This window comes from Carcharodon carcharias, chromosome 3, assembly GCF_017639515.1.
Source record: "Carcharodon carcharias isolate sCarCar2 chromosome 3, sCarCar2.pri, whole genome shotgun sequence".
Classification (NCBI taxonomy): Eukaryota; Metazoa; Chordata; class Chondrichthyes; order Lamniformes; family Lamnidae; genus Carcharodon; species Carcharodon carcharias.
This window is the reverse complement of record NC_054469.1, coordinates 173,769,122-173,792,966: the sequence shown is the minus strand read 5'-3', so window position 1 is coordinate 173,792,966 and position 23,845 is coordinate 173,769,122. Positions and strand designations below refer to the sequence as shown.

Here is a 23,845-nt window from a genome sequence, read left to right as displayed (position 1 = left end):
GTAGTATTTGCCACTAACAGGATACTGCCGTCAAGCCAAAAGAGACACAAATGAGTAATGTGGTATATGAATTTCAGTGCCAGTGTGATGCTTTGTGTGTAAGACTGGCGAATCGTATCAAACAGCATGTCCCTTCTGCTGTTCACAATTGGAAAGGTACAAATCATACCCAACCAGCCCATGCTTGCAAAATTCAAAATAGTGTCCAACATTAGATGTGATTCTGTGATTGGACAACATTTGCTAAATAATCCTCAGTGTACTAAAAATTATGCTGACAACCAATTTAAGGTTCAGCCAGGCTCACAGTGTGGTGCATTTGCATCCATTAAAAGCTACACATATTAGTACATAGGGCCATGTTCTTTACAGACAGAAAAAACATGTTCACACGTTGCACCTGTTTCATATAAACAAAATAAGTGATAACCATTCACTGGTTCATTCCTCGGGCAATGCCTTGACCAATCAGAGTCAAGCTGCCTGGTTTAAGTTTCGAACAATGCTTGGCAGTTAACTGTCAGTCACCATTAACTGTTGCATTCTCCATGGCAACACCTCTATCAATCAGTGTCCACTTGTCAACCAGTCAGCACACTCTTCTCATACAGTATAAAGTTGTTGCTTCCGCTGACATTGGTATTCTTGCAATTGTCCTGATGAGCGCAAGATGAAAAGCTTCAACAAAATGTCTTTATTCAGTAATGCCCAAGTTCTGTACTACCAAATGACTAGCCTCCACTGTTGCTAAATTATCAGACTGCTTATCAAACATCTAGTACTGGCTGAGCGGAAATTTCCTCCAGTTAAGTATTGGGAAGACTGAAGCCGTTGATTTGGTTCCCCAGTCAAAAACTTCATTCCCTAGCAACCAACAGCATCACTTCCCCGGCAACTGTCTGAGATTAAGCCAGCTGTTCACACCTTGGTGTCACATTTAATCCCAAAATGAGCTTCGGACCTCATTTCTGTGCTATCACGAAGACTGCCCATTTTCACCTCTTGTTACATTACTCTAGACTCAACTATTCAAATGCACCTTTGCCTGGTCTCCCACGTTCTATCTTCCAAACCTCTGCAGTTCATGTTTTAACTCTCAGCAAGTCCCATTCCTGTATCACACTGATACCCACTGAGGTACATTGGTTCCCAGTCAAGCAAAGTCTTGATTTGAAAACTCTCATCCTTGTTTCGAATCCCTCCATGGCCTCACCCCTTTCTATCCCTGTAATTTCCTCCAGCCCCACAACCCTCCACTGATTCTGACTCCCAATTTTAATTGCTCCACCATTGGAGGCTGTGCCTTCAGTTGCCTAAGTTCTAAGCTCTGATATCCTCTCCCTACACCCCTCTGCCTCTCCACTTTGCTTTCCTCCTTGAAGACACTCCTTATAACCTACCTCTTTGATCAAGATCATCTGACCTAATAGCTCCTCCTTATGTGGATTATACTTTCTTTTATAATGCTCCTGTGCAACATCTTGGGACATTTTATTACATGTTTACAAATGTTATGATGGAGAGCCAGAAGTGTCATCTCAATTAATAATGTGTGTAAACAAAAAAAAAATAGAGGAGTGTGTAGAAAATACAGTTTTAAATCTATGCCTTCAACAGGTTTTTAATTCCATTTTTTTGTTCCACAGGTGGTGGAGCTTGCCAAACTCATGAAAGCTTATATCAGTATGATTGTAAAAAAGCGGTACAGTACTTCATGTTCAACAAGCATTCGGGGCAATCAATGCAGCAGGTGAAATTAGTTCTACCAATGAAGTTCCTTCAATGAATTGTTTCCTACTCCTATTCCTGTGACCTTCAATCTAAGACTTGATCATTGAAAGTACTCGATACAAGCCATACGGTGGAGTAGAATAGCGAATTCTGTTTAAGGCCATCGAGCTTTCATCCGGCTACCATGAGAAATCTTCAACAAGGACTTTAAAATTCTAGGAGTATTATATTTTTGTCATAGTTTCTCAGGCCTCCAAGTCTTAATCAGTGCTAACATTTTATGCCTTAATATGCACTACTATCTTTAAGCAGAAAAGTGCCTTACAGTAAAAACTCATCTTGCTATTAAAGGGCTGCTTTAAACAACGAGTGCTGGAATGAAGAAAATGGGGTTGGAGGGAGAGCAGCTTTAAATATTAAACTGCTTGAGTGTTAAGTGGCTAGAAGTGCCTCTGCGTGTTACATTTGTCCTTCAGGCAATCATGTACTCACTCGGACTTTGCCTGAGGAATAAATGACACATGGAGTATCTTCTAGCTAAAATTGTTAGCTATTTTTGTGCACTAAAATAATACCTTGTCCTGAGACTAATGGGGTGAATAATTGGAATGCTGCTGGCAGCCTTCCCCAAGGACTACAGTGACACTTCCCACTGTTAGTCTGTATTTCACAGCATTATCTTACTAAGAGAAATTTAATGTGCAATGTTGTATACAGCATATGTCTACATTTTTTAGTAGCAAGTGTAGTTGGTACTTTGATCTGGACTATTACGTTTAATTAAGCATTTGTTCTTGAACTAATTCAAATTTTGTGACTTGTTAATTAGATATATATGAGTTTTGGACTACATTCATACTGCAGTATGCCACATGTGTAGTTGCTAGCTCAGCCTTTAGTCTCGACCAGATGTTCTCAGATGTTGTAGCTAACCTAAATAAAATATTTGTACAGTTGCAAACAAGTTTATATGTTAAAATTAAAGATATAATATACTACATAAAGGACAAATAGAGGATATGTTTGTCTTTTATGTTTTTTGCCAAATTCTATGAGTAATGATCTAAAAGGGCCTGTTACAACAGGAGCAACAACTTGAATTCACCTAGCACCTTTAACCTAAATAAACATCCCAACATGTTTCATGGAGGAAAAATGCCAAGCCCAAGAATGAGGAGAGGTACCCAAAAGCTTGGTGAAGGGAGAGTTAGGCTTTAAGGAAGGTCTTCAAAGATGAGAGAAGTGGAAAGGTTCAAGGAGGGAACTCCAGACAGTGTGGGGCTCGGGTGGCTGAGAATTTGGCCTTTCATGGTAGAGCAATGGGAAAGATGAGTGACCAAGAAGTTGGAAACAGAAGAGCAGAGAGTTGGGTGGGATTAGTACTGCCTTCATCAGATGTTACTCAATTTGAGGATGACGTCTACTCAGGGTTGTGAGTTTCTGTCATGTCCCTTCATATAACCAAACAGGCTGATTCTTGAAATGCAGATTTTTTTCACATTGGATAGGACATCCCATAAGGTAATGGGATTCCGATGCAAGATTTGCTTCCTTTTCTTTCCCTTTCTGCTGCTGCTCTACCTCATCATTAAGGCATTTGGACGCAAAGCGTAATGAAGCTTGTTGGACAAGTTGCCATCATTTTGAACCATTGGTAGAAAGCTCCTCCCAGTCATTAATGTCAATGCTGTTGCACTTCGAGGAGAGCTTCAGAGTGCCTTTGAAGTGTTTTCTTTGTCCCCACCAGAATGCTGGTCAACAGTTTTGCATACAAAAGTAGAAAAAGACTGACAGGAAAAGACCAGCTGGTCCATGGAACCTGTTCCAATCAATCATTTTTAACAAAGCATCATGGCCCAGTTGTTCCGTCTCACCAGCCTTGGAGAGGAAAGAATAAACAGATCAGAAAGAAAACCTGGACCAATTAAAGGAAAAAGAATATGGGAAGTTCCTTTCCAACCTGACATGGGTTTTAGCCCTGAAGGAAGAAGAATACAGAAAAGCCTTAGGAGGATTTAAACATAAGGATGAAAATTTTAACTTTGAGCTATTGATTGACTCTTATCCCACGTAAGTCAGAAAAATAGGGAATGATGGATGAGCAGGACTTGATAGGCAGTAGGATTTCAATAGCGATGAGCTGAGGTTGGAGGCTGAGAAACTGGCCAGGAAATGAGGAGACTGACTGAAGCTGCAGGAGGTAGGCATGAGACTGACCATTTTAGTTGACTAAGGAAGGGACAGAAGGGCAATGTTACAGAGGTGGAAGTAAATGCCTTGGTAAAATCATAGGACAGCCCAGCAGGAGGCTGTTCAGTCCATTATGTCTACACTGGCTCTTTCAAAGAGTAATCCAGTTGGTCCATTGCATCACAATTTTCTCACATCCCTGCAATTTTTTCTCCATTTATCCATTTCCTTTTTGAAGACTGTTATTGAAACTATATACATCCCCATAACAGGTACTGCATTTCAAATCCTAACCAATCATGTTAAAAAGTCTTTTTCCTCATATCACCTCTTTCTTTTTGCTAGTTGCCTTAAATATGTGCCCTTTGGTTATTGACCCTTCAGCCATTGGAAATAGAGAAGGTATCACTGAGAAGATATCAGTCTGAATTATACAGATCCTGGGGGTGAATTGGCAAGCGAGTAGGAGGTATAAAATTGGGAGCAGTGCCATGGGTGTCAGTCCTGGCACCTACCCATCCACCCACCACCCCATTGCCAATTAATAGCCACTTAAGGGCCTGTTCCTGACCCCACCACAATTTTTCCCATGTCAGGTGGAGGTGTGCCAGTTTCACTGCTCGGGCTGGTGGTGGACAAGGAGAGGGTAGGTTCTGCCATCTTGACAGGGACGATCCGAGCCTGAGATCTACCCCTCCTGAAGTTTTCCTTGCCCCCCACCCCACAGCTGCCCTGTCCACTGCCAGCCTGGCCTCAGCAATAACACCACCAGTTAACTCAGTGTCTGAGCACAACGATCACCTCTGGAGACTGGATGCAGTCCCAGCAGTGGCTACTACCCGCAGTGGTGTGTCTGGGACCACAGAGCTGCTAGCTATTTGATTAGCCAGTACCTCTTGAAGGTGGAACTTTCTTCCTAGATGTAGGGAAGCGGGGAGCAGAAGGCCTGGCTCGAGCCTATCAACCATCAAATTGCAACAGGGCAAGCCACCCCCAACATGTAAGCTAGAGCTGTGTAAAATTTAATCCATAAGCATTGCTTGGGGTCGAACAAGGAACTGAATTTACAAATGGTTTCCTTAAAGACGTTTTCTTATTCATAATTCACTTCCCTTCATATGGCTTTTTTTAACTTTTCATTGTCATTTGTATTTTGTGTTTGTATATTATGTTGCTTCTTCAAGCCCTGAGACCATTTTTGATTAATGGCTGTGAGATGATCTACAATTACCTTCATCTGTCAATCTCCACAATTAAATGAGATCATTTGCATTCACAGGCAAAAGCCATTTTAAGAATTTTGTGCCCATTATCATCAGTCCTAGGCTTATCTATTGACACCCCTCCCCCACCACCTCACCAAGCACAATTCAGTCCAAGAGTCAACAATCCAACCATCACATTCACACCTTTTCCTTCTCATAAAATCTGGTCATACATTTCACCTGAAAGCCACTGTCCAAGGTGAATGGGGGGAATACAGCAAAGTAGAGACCAGGAGAATGAGCCATCCAAATAAAGTCTTTAATTTATTGTAATAAGTATTACCATGTCACCATAAACATTGCTGTACACTCAAGTGAATCCCCTTGTGCAACAATTAATGTTTCTCATCTGCCACTTAATTACTCCTACATGCTGTGATCCTGAATTCAGCAGAGCTAAGAAAAGGTTGCTTGTTCCCCTGCTTTGATAGATGAGATGATGCCTGTGGTACAGGTCCTCTGGGTTTTGGTGCCTGTGAGGGCTCCACTAAGCCTGCCCCAACTATACTTGTCCAGGGCAAACTCAGCCATGGGGGCGGAGGCAGAAGGTGTGACTCTGTCTGTGGTGATGGTGGGTGGGGTGCAACAAGAGATGAGAAGTAGAAGCTTCTTAAGCAGTCCCCACTTCTACGTCACCTTCCTTCATCTTCCCTTCAATGGCCCACCAGAAGCTCCCTGCTAGTGAAGAACTGAAGATCAGTTGGCTACACTCTAGTTGGTGTTAAGCCATCAATACAAGGCTTTGCTCCATCCTGTGTAAAGTGGCAGATTGGGTGTGCAGGCAATTGGCCTGGTCCAGCATGCACCTGGTGCTTGTCCCATCTGATTCTCCATATTGGTGGATAATAATCTGAGACATTGGGCCAGATTTTCAGAGTCAGAAAGGCTCCAGATACATCTAAAAATGGCAGGCGAGACCCAATTCCAGGATTCCTGCACCCACCCCATCCCATCATCCGCAATTTTCCCTGGCATGGGTTAAGGGTGGAGGTAGCAGCTTGCACCTTGCACTCCCCACTCGGCCCGCACCTGAGGCGCAGGTTAGGCATCTTCTAGCCCCCTGCAATTTTCGTGGAGTTGGGCCAGCTTCTCCATGATGTCTGTTTGATTGACACTCTATTCCACAGTGGGTCTGTCCAGTCGGGAAATTTCCTGACTCAAGCTACTCACCTCAGTAGCAAATATCCAGTCCATTGTCTGTATTTAAAAGGTGAGGTCAAAAGACCTTTATCCATGCCCCTAGGCCCCCTCAATTCCAACTCAGTGCTAAGTCATGCCCCCTAGCCACCCCTTAGTCCCTGATACAATTGATACAGCCCCATACATCCCCATGGCCTCTTATAGCCCCCATGCCAACACAATGCCAATCTGCCCCACCCACCCCCTTTGGCCCTCATACCTTCCATGTTAACTCAGGCCCCATAGAATCTTCTATGAGAGTCTGTGTTTTCAGCCAAACATACATAATGAGAGTTGGCTGAGAGCCCAGACTCTCATAAAAGAATAAACAACTAGTGAAAAGTGTGGACTTTGCTTGATTGATAGCTACATGAGGTTATAATAAGCTATTTTTTTCTGTGATCTCCTTTGCAAATGACTCAATGTTTATTTGCACAAGGTTGAGGTATCAAGTGCTTAACCTTCTGACAAATGTCTGGCTGATTGACACCTTTATAGGGTTGTAGCAACAGCAGTTCTTTTTTCAAAACATTATAATTGTGTGTTTTTCAGCAGCTCCACACAAACCATTTTACTATAGGGTTATTTGGTTCTGTAAAGTGTATTCTAGGGGAATGGGCATGGAAGGGGCAATGGATTGATATGGAGGATATATGGGGCTATTGGGGGTCAGTAGGGAGCATGGCTCGGCATTAATTTGGCATGGGACTATAAGGGGTCGTGGGAGTGGGATGTAGTGTGAGAAGTGAGGGCTAGAGAGCCTAAAATATATTGAACCCTGTGGTCACCACTGACCTATGTCCAGCCACAGCGGGACCCCACTCCATCCCACACCCGCCACACTGGACTGAAAATAGCAGGTAAAGGGGCACTCTATTCCACAGTGGGTCTGTCCAGTTGGGAAATTTCCCGACTCGAACTACTCACCTCAATAGCAAATATCCAGCCCATTATGTCACATTATGATTCCTCCAATCTCTCTCCCAAATGTGTGCAATGCTTCTGAAAATGCTGATAGAAGCACACACACATTGGGTATTGCTGTTCCACAAGTTTTCTTTTCATGTGTGGCTCTCGAGACTCAGCATCTACATCCAGCTGAGCAGAGGTTGGAGTGTCTCTCCATTGCTATCTCTGTCTCCAGCACCTACTACTACTCACATGTGATGTGTGCCTCATCATGTGACAACCTAGCTATCTCTGTTCCAGTTCCCACCGAGGTGTGTGTATCTGTGCTCGTGGAAGGGTTTGCATGAGTCATGTGACAGTGCATCCTCAGAGTGCTCACCTTCCTCTGTGGATTTCTCCGTGTCCTCCCTCATCAATTCCTCCTCCACCCTTGGAGATAAAAGACATGAATTAATGCTGACGTGGAGAAAGATGACATGTCAGATGATGGAAAGCTTGGAAATATTGTAAATGTTTTTAAGCATAGAGATGGACTTCAAGAGGACATAGGCTGGCAGATCAGGCATACATGTGGTAGATGAATTTTAACTCAAATTGGAAAAAGGATACATTTGGTAGGATGTACAAGGAGAGACAATATAAACAGCAGTATGACTCTAAAGGGGTTGGAAAATCAGATACATTGGTGTATAGTTGAAGGTGGCAAGGCAGGTTGAGATGGTGGTTAAAAAGGCACATGACATCCTGAGCTTTATAAATTGAGGCATAGAATATAAAAGCAAGGAAGCTATGATCAACGTTAATAAAATAATGGTTTGGCTTCAGCTAGAGTACTGTGTCCAACTCTGCCAACCACACTTTAGGAAAGTAGTGAAGGCTTTAGCTATGATACAGAAAATATTTGAGAATAGTTCCAGGAATGAGGAATTTCAGTTATGCTGAGAGATTGGAATAGAATCAGGAGCTGTTTTCGTTAGAGAAGAAAAAGTTGGGAGGAGATTTGATGGAGGTGTTCAAATAAAGGGTCTAAATTGTCTAGATAGAGAGAAACTATTCCACTGGCAGAAAGATCAAGAGCAAGAAGACACATTTAAAGCAATCTTCAAAAGAATCAAAGGCAACATGAAAAACTCTTACACAGTGAATGGTTACGACCTGGAATGCACTGCTTGAGAAGGCGGTGGAGGCAGATTCAATCAGGATTTCAAAACGAAATTGGGTGAACACCTGAAGAGAAAAATGTGCAGGACCATGGGGAAATGGTGGAGAACTGGGACTTGCCAACTTGCTCAAGCTGGTTTGATAGGTCAAGCAGTCTCTTCTCTGCTGTGTAACCATTCTATGATGCTGGGATTTTCTCTGTAAACATGGGCTGTCAGCAGGAGTTGGATGATGATGGCTGCTGATGGCTGATAACAGACAAGGATCCCATCCCAAATTGCAGTTGGAGTGAACAACCAATATCTGCAAAGACATCTCCTCAGCACCCACCCTAACCCACTCTTCACCTACAGTCTTGGTTCAAAGAAAACCTTGACAGAAAACCGAGAGTAGCCATTTGCGGGAACAAGAAACAATCAATCCTCTTGGCTCACTTACCTTACTTGGTAAAACTCTGCAACAATTCTGAAGGCCTGAATGGGTTTTGTCCAGCAGTCAGCTGATGAGCTTTCCACTGAGACTTCGTAAATGCATTCTGGGCAGAATTCCCAAGTTGATGAGGAACTCATTCACCTATGGTCCTCCCCCACCCCTACCTAAGAAGAAAATGGCTCTTTATGAAATATGAGACAGAATTGCAGAAGTAACATTTGGTTGTCCCTGATCCAGAAGATTGCTAAGGTTCCACTCTGGCCCAGCTTGGAATTTTAGGGCAAAAGATGTTCATTTACACTGTGACTCATGCTACAGTTTTGAAGCTTGCCTTGTTTGTTTGCTAATCGGCATGATCTCAAATAAAGAATTTTTCTGCAGTTTGAAAGCAGCAAACCTGCGTCTGGAAAAGAAACTGCCTCATGATGAGCAGCCCCATGAAAATACAATCTAAACTCATTTGAAGTTGAAAGAGATGAAGTCCAATTACCAAGAGTTGCATTCCATTACTAATATTAAATGTATTGCTAATTATCATCAGTGGCATATGATGCTTACTATCAATGTAAAATCTGTTTTCATGTACCCTCTTTTTCTCCTAACATATTTCCTCACAAACTCCCTGAAGGCAGCTGATTCCCTCAGTCACTGAGAAGCAATATCAGGACTGCCCTCAGAATACAACAGAAATTCTTGACCATGCATCCCTCCCTGTAATCCAAAGAATGGGTGAAAACGGCTTTATGAGAATCCTTTGCTTGACTTTCTCCTCATTGAGGAGAGACACTTAAGCCCTGATAATAATTTTAAGGTGGGAAAGGAACAAGGGAATTTAGTGGCAAAGATGGAGAGGCTGGCTAGCCTGCAGGCTCAGCCAGGGGTCTGCTATTGGGAGGGGATTGGACAATGGGGGGGTGCAAGGGTGGGTAGCAGATATCTGAAGGGGAGCAGACATCGGGAGATAGTCAGATATCTGCAAATTAGCTGACATGGGGGAGCGGGTCTGATGTGGGGGTGGATGGAGTGGTGTTCAAATATTGTAGGGTGGTTTACAAATGAGTTTGATGAGCCAGGGGCGGTGGGGGGAGCACTCCTATTCTTTGTGATCCACACAGTACAGGAAAGGCACTTACTTGTTCCAAAACAAAAACAAAAATACCTGGGAAAACTCAGCAGGTCTGACAGCATCTGCGGAGAGGAATAAAGTTAACGTTTTGAGTCCGATTGACTCTTCATCAGAACTAAGGAACAATAGAAACTTACTTGTTCCATGTAGCCATTCTCACTTTCCTTCAGTTGATGGGTTTACAGACCAGCAAACTTGCATAAATTTAAAATAAAAGTTAAAATGTGAGGCCTGATTGCATATGCTGTGCACAGGTACGAGGCATATAGTTTTATTATACCACCCCATTTTTAAATAAGAAAACCAAATTAAAATGATAATTTTAAATCTGTTAATAAAATGTGCAGACCTGTCATACATAATTGTAACACATTCAATCATTGTGTTTTATAGCCATTGGGAGCTCGCTTGAACTGCAGTGCCACCTGCAGTTTTATGCAGTATTTCACATCATTTACAATCTCAGGATATCCCAAAGCATTTTCTGAAGTGTAGCCAATGTGGTAATGTTGTAAATGGTATTGTCATGTTAGTTTGTGTTTGAATACTGGTTTATAAAATATACTTTATGTAGTGCCAGATTACTGTTGAACTGTCTTGTATTGAAGCCTAGGAAGGTGGAGCAAAGCAAAGTAGCATCACAAATAGACCCAATTCCTGCACCGAAAGGTAAATTTTTCCATCAGCAAGGGTTAGCCCCAAGTTACTTCCTAGATAATGATAGTCAGTAGTTTTTTTTTAAAAACCACCAGCATGATTATGCATTTATTTTTCTCCCCGTAAATTAGTTTCCACTAATGATGTAAGTAAAGGTTGAATTCATCCTAGTCTGTAAATATGTTGCAGTATTTTCGATAAGGTACAAAATTTAATTGTATCAATAAAGTGCTTTTAAAATATATTAATACAATTCACATCAGGATCAACAAAAAAAAGTGATCACCAAACGATCACAGTGTAAAATTAATAAACAAGATTTCACTTATTTTTGTATTTTAATTTAACAGTGAAATCAAATTACAGTGGATACAACAAAATTAGATCTTGCTTTATTCCAAGGCTGCCTGCTGTTAATTCGTGGTGAATGTTCCATTGCAATTATGTTGATTATGCGCTCACATGTAGGTTAAGAACAGGCAAGGAGATGAATGTTCAAAATTCTAAAGGCACAAAATATCAAATGTAGCCACTACTATACCCTAGGCAAATCTCCAAAAATGGTGCTGTTTCCAAATAAAGTAGTATTTGTAGCTGCAGATGAATGTCAATGTTTACACAAAAGCAAACTGTCCCAAACAAACTGGCAGTTTCACTAAGTGACAGATATCCTGATGACCCTGGCTTTTTTTCCCCAAATCTAATGGAGAAAGAGGACACTCTCCACCATAGCCTGAGTACCGTACCATCACAATGATGGCCGATCTATGAGGGCCACCTCATTGTCTCTTTTTAAAAATGTTGTAACATTTTTTGCAACATTAAAGTACCAGATGTTCCAAGTGTAACAGTTTTACATCCGATACATGGCATCAGGACCTCTATTTACAACCAGAACATGTCTCTTAATTGCTGTAAATAGTAATTAAATCCATATTCCCAGTGTGTACATTGACTTACGCATTGACTACATAGCTTTGCAGCAATCTAACAATATGGACTTTCATCATAATGTTTTAGAGGGCCATGTTATTGTTAGTTGAAGCACAACTTTTACTTACCTTGGCCCTCTTGACCCTTTTTAGATTATTGCCACAGGCATGACGTTGAGTTACCAGTCAGGTTGTTAATGGGTGGGGATGCACAGCTACATTCATCTCAACGAATCCACTTGAAAATGGCAGAATATCGGTCATTTTCCCAAAGGCTGGTGATCTGCAGTGACTATTGAATTCTTATATTTGTGATTCTGTTTCAAACAATTCTATTTAAGGAATATTGTCTTGAATTTGGTATATGAGCAGTTAATGTATTCATGTCAAATTTATTTGTCCTGTGTCCATTTTTTAGTAGAATGTTTAAATTAGATTTCATTGTCTGCAGGACTGGAAAAAGAAATATGTCAAAATGCTGGCTGAAACAAAAATTTCTGGCTGGAGTAACAGCAATAAATGATAGATGTGCTTCACTCACTATGCAAAGTATCAATGTTTAGATTGCATCTTATTACCAATATTTCAAAACAATGTCAGGTAATTTCTTTTGCCAGTTGATAGCTGGCTGGTTTGTGCCATGTGCAATGGAGTCAAGGTCTCACAATTTATTTAAGTTAACATTCAAGTGTATTACATTATCTTCTGATATAATTGCTTTGAGCTGGGAATTTCCTGGCAGCTTTACAGCTCCTCCCATTCTGCCATTGTAACTTCACCAGAAACACAGTGGAAAATCCTGTTCATGGCAGTGCAGTTGGAGATTATTTTTTGCAAAAATATACTTTATTCATAAATCTTCAACAACATTTCAAACCATTTCAAAATCACCATCACAAAAATACAATCAGGTCCAACTTTTACAACATGAATCACAAGGTGTATCAATACAAACAATGAATATTACAATCATTGGCAGACATTCATTTTGAGCTGTACATCCTGAGGGGCTCTTCACTGTTCCCAGCCCCTCGGTGCACTTTGGCAGAAAGGTCTTATGCAGCGACCCTTCCCCGTTGCGCCTTTGCGGCAGCTGCCCCAAGCTTTAGTGCATCCCTCAGCATGTAGTCCTGGACTTTGGAATGTGCCAGTCTGCAACACTCGGTCGGGGACAACTCTGCGCTGGAAGACCAATAAGTTACGGGCAGGCCAAAGAACGTCTTTCACCGAGTTGATGATCCTCCAGCTGCAGTTGATGTTTGTCTCGGTGTGTGTCCCTGGGAACAGCCCGTAGAGCACAGAGTCCTGTGTCACAGAACTGCTCGGGATGAACCTCAACAGAAACCACTGCATATCTCTCCAGACCTTCTTTGCAAAGGTACAATCTACAAGGAGGTGAACAACGGTCTCTTCCCCACCATGGCCACTCGAGGGCAACGTGCCGAGGGGGTGAGACTCCTGGCGTGTAGGAAGGATCTGACAGGGAGGACTTTTCTCACAAAATTCCCAGCAGATACACCCCTGCAAATACACTGCCTGGAGCTCAGAAGTTACCGCCCAAGAAGATCCACACAACACTTTTATGTACACTTTATTCTCCGCCACTGGTGTTGTAATGAATTGTACACCAGTGCATTAACTAGATACTACTGAATTCTCCTATTGTTGGCTTAATTTAAATTCTGTAGATTTCCTTTGCAAAAAATGCAAAGAATTATTTTGCTTTTTATATAGAAAAATGAAAATCTGGTAGTGCCCAAGACTTGATTAAACTCCATGCACAGTATGTTAACTCACCCATGTTCTGCAGTAGTGAGCTATAGCTTTTATTTCCCTCCATCTCTCAGACCCCTGAGTTACGCTAATTAGCTGGGTTGCTGTGGCTAGTTGGAAACTCTGCATTCTCCCATTGGAGAGTGGTTAGAGAGAAAGTGGGCGGCTCCATTTAGGCACCCCCCTACTGTCCGGTTAGATAATCTGTGCAAGGTGGGTTGAGTCTTGGAAATAAGTCAGCCACAGATTCAAAACACCGTGACAACACCTGCAGCCCACAGGAATACTTGCTCCCACAGGAATACTTGCTCCCACACATCTCGTCAATGTTTGCCTATGTAGTGTAGAGCCCTCACTGCTGCCCTCTCTATTGGGGAGGTATAAATAAAGTTAGTTCAATAATGGCTGCCCGCAGTTGAGCATGTGTTAGTCTTACTCAGTGCAATAACAACAGAAAGATCACATTGTTTTTTACTTTTCATTTGAGAAATTAAGGACTGAAGAACATCGTGACACACTTTTGGAACTCCAAAAGTTGATTTTGAGGAAGTTTGAGCAATTTGAAAGATTGCTTGTGTGTGCACATTGTATTCAGGTACACAGTGAGTCAGTATGGTATGTAATTTAAAAAATGGCACTGACAGCATATTTGAGGACAATGAGGGAATTCAACCCTAACAAAGAGGACTGGTGTAATTAAAAGCAAAGATTACATGTTTGGCTGAAAGTGAATAAAATGGGAGATGAGGATAAAGTAAATGATGGGGCCAGATGCTTTTGAGGTGGTATCTAACCAATGCTGCTAGCCAGACCCCACGACTGTGGACTATTCTGAAAAAGAGAGACTCTGGACTCGTATTACAGCATGATTGAAAATGAGATTGCATTGTGAGATACGTTCTGTGAAAGGAAGCAGTTACCAAGTGAGACAGTTGCAGATTACATTCTCGAATTAAAGGAAATCCCTCATCACTGTGGGTATGGCATGAACTTAGGATCTTAGAAATACGTTTGTTGGAGGCCTAATAAAGACTAAAATCCAGGCCAAACAAAGACAATAAGCAGATATAGACAGAGACATGCAACAAGGCCAAAGCAATGGAAATGGTAGAAAGAGAGAGTTGCAAATTGAAAAGTTGTAAAGGGTTAACTCTAATGATAGCTACTGAGCATGTGCATAAGGAGCTATGTCACAGTGAGAGAATATGAGTAAAAGCATCTCAGAGAGTACCTCTAGTTATGTCTTGGTTTTATTTAACCTTTTTAAATAATGTAAATAAATGTTTCTAAACAAACACTTACTGTAGAAGAGATCTTGCTGGAGACAGAAGCCAATGAATCCCAATACACTCTCAATAACAGATGGTAGCAGCAGTGACTACACCCAGGGGAACAGTATAAAATGGCAGGAAAAGCCTGAAGAAAAATCCAATGGTACAGAGCAACGGGCGAAGGTCTTTGAAGCCAATCCAGCAACCAATTTGAAGGTGATGAAACAACAAAGGTAGCCCAGTAACTGGCAGGACAACACAGGAAAAGAGAACTCCAACCTTGGTTGGGAAATGGCTACTACTTTGCCAATACCAGAATCATTTCAAAATGTAGAGGGTCCCAGACAGGCTGAGCAGTGGCAAAATTGGCAAATACCCGGTACTGCAATGCCTCAGGTCTTGCAAGTAAAGAGAATAAAGATCAAGTTAGAACTTTGTTACAGGCTGTTGGGAGATTAGCAGACAACATGCTGGACAGACAGGGTGAACGAAGATGTTATCACAGCCTTTGACTCATACTTTAGTCTTTGTAAAAATATCGTAGTAGGGTGAAATTTAATCTGTGCAATCAAAATCAGGATGAAGGAATTGACTCTTTCATCAACAAATTGTATTGCCTAGCCAAAAAGAGATAGGTCCACCAAGCATGAAGGATGCCATTCTGGACTTTAATTTGCTTTTTTGGAAAAGAGTGTAAGATGATGCTAACCAAGCTGCCATTGATATCAATGATTTGTCACAGGAGGAGATCCTGAACCTTGCTTTACTTTTTCAAGACAGTACACATTCTGATAAAGTTCCAGAAATGTTCAGGCCTGCTGAAGAACAAGCTCATACCAAAGAGAGTGTGCAAGCTGAACCACTGCCTACAGGAAAATAAATTCCTATGGTATTTAGCAGGACAACCATCATTTTTTCTTTGGAATATTCTTCATCCTTCTCTTTGTCCATCTACTTCATTCATGGTTGAGGCATTATATAATACTTTGTTCATTGCAGCAGTAAAGTTTTTAGAGCCTCGACAGCTGTACAAATCTTTGCAGGTGCTGGACAAGCATCATTCTTTCAAGCAAGAGTGGCCACCAACTTTTCCTCAAAGTACCAAGAAGAAGGGAAAGATAGAAGAGAAGGAAAATCTCTGTTTATCACCATTTATACTGCAGACCAATCTGAGGATGCTGGTGCCTTCCAAGGAGAAAGTTCTAGACAGCATACTACCTATAAGTCCTCAAAGAGAGCTAAGGACACAGTCAGAGATTGACGCCACCAGCACAAGAGAATGTGAGAGGGAGGTGTAAGAGAATGTGTGTATAATAGTATGGCGATAAAGCCTCGGTGGGGGGAGATGTAGAGTAAACTCTAATGATGGCTACTAGGCATGTACATAAGGAGATATGCCACTGTAATTTCACTCACTGAGAGAGGATGTGTGTGAAGATCTCCAAGAGTAGCTCTAGCTATGTCATGGTCTTATTTAACCTTTGTAAATAGTTAGTATGTAAATAAATGTTTTTGAACAAAGGACCATTGCTTCCAGCAAGATCTCTTCTAGAGTAAGAAGCCTGAGATAAACCCACAATAACAGACAAGGCAGTTCTTTCCCTGAGCTGGCAGTGGAGGCTCATTGGATTTCAGTAGGATCCAGGCCATAGCAGTCAAGCTCACAGACTCAGAATCAGAAATTTAGATGCTACCATTGCCATGGTAGCCACCAACAATTTAAATGGCTCTATTTCTAGTCAAGTGCTATGCCTGTGGGAAGTCAGCATTATCCAGACTGCATGCAGGAGTACAGGAAACTGTAATGCTCCAAGTCATGGTAAAGCTCCAGGTCACAGTCATGCACCCGGTCGAGGTCGTGGCAGATCTAAAGCTAGTTCAGGAGTCTGGAAATCCTTGAATGCTTATATGATAGATATGGAAATAAGAATTGATGTTATTGAGCAGGATGATGAAGAGCTGTACTCTGTCAGAGAGCAAGAAAAACAATGTAGAAGCTGAGAGTAATGGGGCTGAAGATAAAATTACAGCTTCCACAGTAGAAATGAAAGTCAGAGATTCACAACTTACTTTCATCATTGATACAGCTGCAGCAATGTTTGTTATCTTGGAAGGAGAGTACAAGAAGTCCCTAACTCACATTCCCTTATGCAAGCCAACTTACTGAGCGAAAACTTGGAGTTTGGTGAAAGGGGCGTTTTAAGTGTTAAGTTTGTTCCTAAATTTTTCCTCTAAAAGTCTAATCTTATCTGTAATCAACAGTAACTGGAAAGTATTGTGTAAGCAGGCTAGGTTCTTACTTTCTTGCAGTTTAGACAGGGTAAACACACACTCAGCTGTAGGAGCTGAGTAGTTAATTAGCTGAATCTGCTTACTGGAGCTCCAGTTCAGTTTGCTATAAATTCAGGATTCTTTAGTGCAGTCTTGGCTAACAGAATGCAGTCAACTAACTGAGTGAAGACTTGGAGTTTGGTCTGAGGGGAGCTGGGAGAAGGGGGGAAGGAGTTTTTTCCCCCTTTTCTATCTTTCTCACCCCATAAAATTGATCCTTGCTCTACTACAGGGAAAGGAGTAAAAGAGGAAATTTGGTGAGTATCCAGTAAGTGGGTAAGTTCTATTTTATCCCTAAGGTTTAAAATAGTATATAATTTGGTGGTAAAGTTAATAAAATATTTAAGAGAGCAGCATAAGTAAGTGATTAATATAATTAAGTAATTATTTAAAACACATTAACAATGGCGGGGCAGGTGATATGTCAAGGCTGCAGCTCCTGGATAACATTGTGATCCAGGGCAAACACGTCTGCAGTAAGTGTTTGTGGCTCAAGGAACTTCGGCTCAGAGTCACTGAGCTGGAGGCTGAGCTGCAGACTCTGGGGCACATCAAGGAGGGGGAAAGTTACCTGGATGCTTTATACCAGGAGGCAGTCAGACCACTTAGGATAGGGTCTTCTGATTTGGTCAGTGGCCAGGGACAGGAGGGTGTGACTAAGAGTGAGGCAGGTAAGGGGACCCAGAGGGCAGGAGTGTGAGCCTCTGCAATTGTCCAAGAAGTTTGAGGTTCTCTCAGCTTGTTAGGATGAGAGTGGAGGCTGCAGGGTGGATGAACAAACTGACCATTGCTCCATGGTACAGGAAGCCATCCAAGTGGGGAAGCAAAAAGGAATGTAGTGGTAGTAGGGGACAGTATGGTAAGGGGAATTGACACTGTCCTCAGTATGCAAAAAGCGAGAGACCAGACAGCTTTGTTGCCTGGCCGGTGCCAGGGTTCGGAACATCTGCTCAGCTGGAGAGGAACTTGCAGTTGGAGGGGTAGGATCCAGTGATTGTGGTCCATATAGGTACCAATGACATAGGCAGGATAAGGAAGGTGGCTCTGCGTAGTCAGTATGAGGAGCTAGACACCAAATTAAGAAGCAAAACCTCAAAGATAATAGTTTCTAGATTATTTCCTGAGCCATGTGCAAATCGGCATAGGGCAAATAAGATTAGAGAAATGGATGCATAACTTAAAAACTAGTGTGCGAGAAGTGAGTTCCGGTTTGTGGGGACTGGCACCAGAATGAGGGAAAGTGGGTTCTGTATCATTGGGGCGGTCCATGCCTGAATCGTGCTGGGACTGGTGTCCTCGTGAGCTGCCTAACTAGAAAAGTAGAGAGGATTTTAAACTGTATAGTGGGGGCAAGGGATCAAATTTGGGAAGATGTGGTGGAGACAAGGTGACAGAGACAGGTATTAATATGGGAAATGATAAACAGACTTTGACCGGAAGGGACAGAGAGTACAAACCTAAGAGTAAATCAGCAGATAAGGCTAGATGCTACAGAAATAATAAAAGGACAAAAATAAAGGCTCTGTAACTAAATGCACGTAGCATTCAAAACAAAACATGAACTGATAGCGCAAATACAAATAAGTAAGTATGATCTGAGAGCCATTACAGAGACATGGCTACAGGATGACATAGATTGAGACCTGAATATTGAAGGGTATGTGACATTTAGAAAGGACAGGAAGTTAGGAAAAGGTGGAGGGGTGGCTCTGTTAATTAATGATGGTATTAGCATTTTAGAGAGGGATGACCAAAGTTCAGGAAACCAGGATGTGGAAACTGTTTAGGTTGAGATGAGAAATGATAAAGGCAAGAAGTCACTTGTGGTGTACAAGCCCCCTAATTGTAACTACACAGTAGGATAGAGTATAAAAGAAGAGATAATGGGAGCTTGCCAGAAAGGTACAGCAATAATCATGGAGGATTTTAATCTACATATAGACTGGAAAAATCAGATGGGCAATGGTAGCGTAGATGAGGAGTTCATAGAAATCTTTTGGGATAATTTCTTAGAACAGCATGTTCTGGAGCTAACCGGAGAGCAAGCTATACTAGACTTGGTATTGAGCAACGAGATAGGAATAATTGATAACCTCCTAGTGAAGGCACCCCTATGTAACAGCGATCATAATAGGATTGAATTTTATTTTCATGGTGAGGGAGTAACAAGTGCATCTAAGACTCATATTTTAAACTTAAACAAGGACAATTATGAGGGTATGAAAGCAGAGCTAGCTAAAGTGAACTTGCAAATAATGTTAAGGGATATGTCAATAGAAGTTCAGTAGAAGACATTTAACTGGATATTTCAGAATACACAGAATGTACACATTCCAATGAGAAAGATAAATCCCAACGAGAGGGCCCACCATCCGTGGTTAACTAAAAAAGTTAAAGACAATATAAAATTTTAAGAATAAGCATATAATTACGCAAAGACGGGTGGCAGGTCAGATGATTGGAAAGAATATAAAGAACAACAAAAAATGCCAAAAAGAATAATAAGGAGGGAAAAATTAGAGTATGTGAGAAAGCTATCTAGTAATATAAAGACTATAGTAAGAGTCTTTCTAGAGATATTTTAAAAAGAAGAGTTAACAAGGTGAGCATTGGTCCTATAGAAAGTGCGTCTGGGGAATTGATAATGGAAAGTAGGAAGATGGCGGAGGAGTTAAACAGATATTTTGCTTTGGTCTTCACTATAAAAGACACTAATAACATCCCAGAAATAGTTGTAAATCAGGAAATGGAAGAGAGGGAGGAACTCGGAAAAATTACAATCATCAGGGAAGTGGTATTGAGCAAATTGCTGGGGCTGTGGGCTGACAAATACCCAGGTCCAGATGGACTTCATCCTAGGGTCTGAAAGAAGTGGCTAGTGAGATAGTTGATGCATTAGTTTTACTTTCCCAAAATTCCCTAGGTGCGGGAAGGTTCCGTTAGATTGGAAAAGAGCAAACATAACTCCTTTATTCAAAAGAGGGAGGGAGACAGAAAGCAGGAAGCTATAGGCCAGTGAGCCTAACATCTGTCATAGGGAAAATATTAGAAGCTATTATTAGAGATGTTATAGCAGGGCACTTAGAAAAATTCAAGGCAATCAGGCAAAGTCAACATGGTTTTGTAAAAGGGAAATAACGTTTAACAAATTTATTGAAATTCTTTGAAGGAGTCACATGTGCTGTGGATAAAGGTGGATGTACTGTACTTAGATTTCCAGAAGGTGTTTGATAAAGTGTCACATCAAAGGTTATTGCAGATGGTTTAGGAGGTTACATATTGGCGTGGATAGAAGATAGGCTGGCTAACGGGAAGCAGAGACTTAGCATAAATGTGCCTTTTTCTGGTTGGCAAGCTGTGACGAGTGGTGTGCCACAGTGCTGGGGCCTCAACTTTTTACAATTTATATAAATGACTTGGATGAAGGGGCTGAAGGAATGGTTGATAAATTTTCTGATGACACAAAGATAGGTAGGAAAGTAAATTGTAAAGAGGACATATGGAGGCTACAAAGTGGCATAGATAGGTTAAGTGAGTGGGCAAAGATTGAGCAAATGGGGTGTAATGTGGGCAAATGTGAAATTGTTCATTTTTGGCAGGAAGAATAAAAAAGAAGCTTATCTAAATGGTGAAAGATTGCAGAGCTCTGAGGTTCAGAGGGATCTGGATGCCCTAGTGCATGAATCACAAGAGGTTAGTAAGCAGGTACAGCAAGTAATTAGGAAAGCTAATAGAATGTTATCATTTATTGTGAGGGGAATTGATTACAAAAGTAGGGAGGTTATGCTTCAGTTATCCAGGGCATTGGTGGCACCACATCTGGAGTATTGTGTACAGCACTGGTCTTCTTATTTAAAGAAAGGTGTAAATGTGTTTGAAGCAGTTCAGAGGTTTACTAGACTAATTCCTATGAGGAAAGGCTGAACAGGCTAGGCTTGGATCCAATGGAATTTAGAAGACATATGGCATACTTGTCTTTATTAGCCAAGGCATAGAATATAAGTGCAGGGAGGTTATGTTGGAGCTATATAAAATGCTAGCTGGAGTACTGTGTGCAGTTCTGGTCACCACACTATAGGAAGGAGGTGATTGCACTGGAGAGGTTGCAGAGGAGATTCACCAGGTTGTTGCCTGGGCTGGAGCTTTTCAGCTATGAACAGAGACTGGATAGGCTAGGGTTGTTTTCCTTAGAGCAGAGAAGGCTCAGGGGGGACCTGATAGAAATTATGAGGGGCATAAATAGGGTAGATAGGAAGAAGCTTTTCACCTTAGCGGAGGTGTCAATAACCAAGAGGGGCATAAATTTAAGATAAGGGGCAGGAGACTTAGAGGGGATTTGAGGAAAAATTTTTTCATCCAGAGGGTGGTTGGAATCTTGAACACACTGCCTGAGGGATGGGAGAGGCAGAAACCCTCATGACATTTAAGAAGTATTTAGATGAGCACTTGAAATGCCCTGGCATACAGGACTACAGGCCAAGTGCTGGAAAATGGGATTTGAATAGATAGCTTGATGGCCGGCATGGACACGATGGGCCGAAAGGCCTGTTTCTGTGCTGTATAACTCTATATGACTCTATGCCCAGCGTGCCGATGTCAATGTGTAGCCGCGTGATAGTTTGGCTGGCGAGTATGCTGCTGGCTCCAGTCCGCGCCCACTGACAACTAAAAGGCCAAATAAGGCCATTAAGTTATCATTTGTGCTTAATTTTTCACTGCCCATTCAACCTAATGGTTGGTGGGCGGATGAAAGGGCCAAGCAGCCTTTGCATTTTTTTTGGAAACCCCATCCACGGGAGGGAAGAGGTTTCCAAAATCAAACACAAATGAATTAAAAACTTTAATTTTTAATTAAAAACATGTCCCCTCATGTAACAGAGTCATGTGAGGGGACGTTTCATTAAATTTTTCTGTTCTTTAATCATTTTTTTTCAATTTTTCATCTCCCTGAAGCAGCTCTGTGCCTCAAGGAGATTATTCAGTGCTCTTTTGCGCGCATGTGCGAAGTTTGCGCTCGGCCTGCTCACTGTCCTTCCCCCCCACCCGCACAGGCAACATTCAGTGCTGCCACTCGTGTATCACGCTGGGTGGGCCTTAATTGTCCCACCTGCATAAAATCACAGAGCGCTGCCGATTGCGGGCGGTGGCCAGCTTCCCGGCCAGCCCTGTCCAGCCACGCCGATCCCGCATGCCAAGGGCAAAATTCTGCCCTAAGATTAAGAGCCAACTTAATTGAAACTTTTTAAGGTTCTGAGGGGTCTTGACAGGGTGGATGTGGAGATGATGTTTCCTCTTGTAGGAGAATCTAGAACTAGGGGTCACTGTTTAAAAATAAGGGATCGTCCATTTAAGACAGAAATGAGGAGAAATTTTTTCTCTCAGGGCTGAGTCTTTCGATTTCTTTTCCTCAGGAGGCAGTGGAAGCAGAGTCTTTGAATATGTTTAAGGCTGAGCTAGATAGATCCTTGATTACCAAGGGGGTGAAAGGTTATCGGGGGGTAGACAGGAATGTGAGTTTGAGGTTAAATTCAGATCAGCCATGATCTTATTGTACTTGATCTGACAGAGTTCTGTCGAAGTGTCATGAGGACTCGAAACGTCAACTCTTCTTCTCCGCTGATGCTGCCAGGCCTGCTGAGTTTTTCCAGGTAATTCTGTTTTTGTTTTAAATATAGAAGGTTCAGAGGTGAAGAGAAAAAGCAAATAAGAGAAGCAACGACAGACTATTAAAAGAGACTAGCAGCTAACATAAAAGGGAATCTCAACATCTTCTATAAGCATATAAATACTAAGAGGGTGGTAAAAGGAGGAATAGAGCTGATTAGGGACCAAAAAGGGCATTTAGACATGGAAGCACAGGTTTGTTAAGGGCAAATTACCTTTAAGTAACTTGCTGGAGTATTTTGAAGAGGTAACAGAGAGGGTTAATGAGGGTAATCCTGTTGATGTGTACATGGATTTCCAAAAGGCATTTGATACAGTGTCACACAATAGACTTCTGAGCAACGTTATAGCTCATGGAATAAAAGGGACAGTAGCAACATGGATATGAAATTGGCTGAGTGTCAGAAAACAGAGTAATGGTTAATGGATGCTTTTCCGACTGCAGGAAGATTTGCAGTGGAGTTCCCCAGAGATCGGCATTAGGACCCCTGATCTTCCTGATATATTTCAGTGACCTAGACCTTGGTGTACGGGGCACAGTTTCAAAATTTGCAGATGATACAAAACTCAGAAGTATTGTGAACTGAGAGGAAGATAGTGTAGAACTTCAAAGGACACAGACAGTTTGGTGGAATCGGCAGACAAGTAGCAGATGAAGTTTAATGCAGAGGAGTGTGAAGCGATTCATTTTGGTAAGAACACGGAGAGACAATATAAAATAAAAGGTACAATTCCAAAAGGGGTGCAGGAGCAAAGGGACTTGGGTGTATATGTGCATAAATAACTGAAGGTGGCAGGACAGGTTGAGAGATTGTTTAATAAAGCTTACAGCAGTCTAGGCTTTATTAATAGAGGCATGGTGTAGAAAAGCAAGGAAGTTATGTTGAATTTGTATAAGTCACTAATTTGGCCTCAGCTAGAGTATTGCGTCCAGTTTTGGACACCGCACTTTAGGAAAGATGTGAAGGCATTAGAGAGACCACAGAAAAGATTCACGAGAATGGTTCAAGGGATGAGGAGCATAGTTGGATTGGAGAAGTTGAAACTGTTTTACTTGAAGAAGAGAAAGTTAAGAGGAGATTTGATAGAGGTATTCAACATTGTGAGGGATCTGGACAGAGTGGATAGGGAAAAACTTCTCATCAGTGGAAGGATCAAGAACCAGGGGGCACAGATTTAAGGTGATTCATACAAGAAGCAATGGTGACATGAGGAAAAACTTTC

General features: G+C 41.8%; 1 protein-coding gene across 4 annotated transcripts in view; it reads left to right on the top strand.

Moving 5' to 3' along the window:
• myo10 (myosin X) overlaps nucleotides 1–23,845 on the top strand; it is a 370,178-nt gene that overhangs the window by 345,049 nt on the left and 1,284 nt on the right. For 2 of the 4 annotated variants that reach the window (XM_041183612.1, XM_041183615.1), the window contains exon 41: nucleotides 1,647–1,750. In XM_041183612.1, coding sequence (XP_041039546.1) covers nucleotides 1,647–1,750 — 104 coding nt within the window. Of the gene's footprint in view, nucleotides 1–1,646; nucleotides 2,696–10,386; nucleotides 12,124–23,845 lie in introns of those variants that run through there. The other 2 variants (XM_041183613.1, XM_041183614.1) reach the window with 2 other exon arrangements.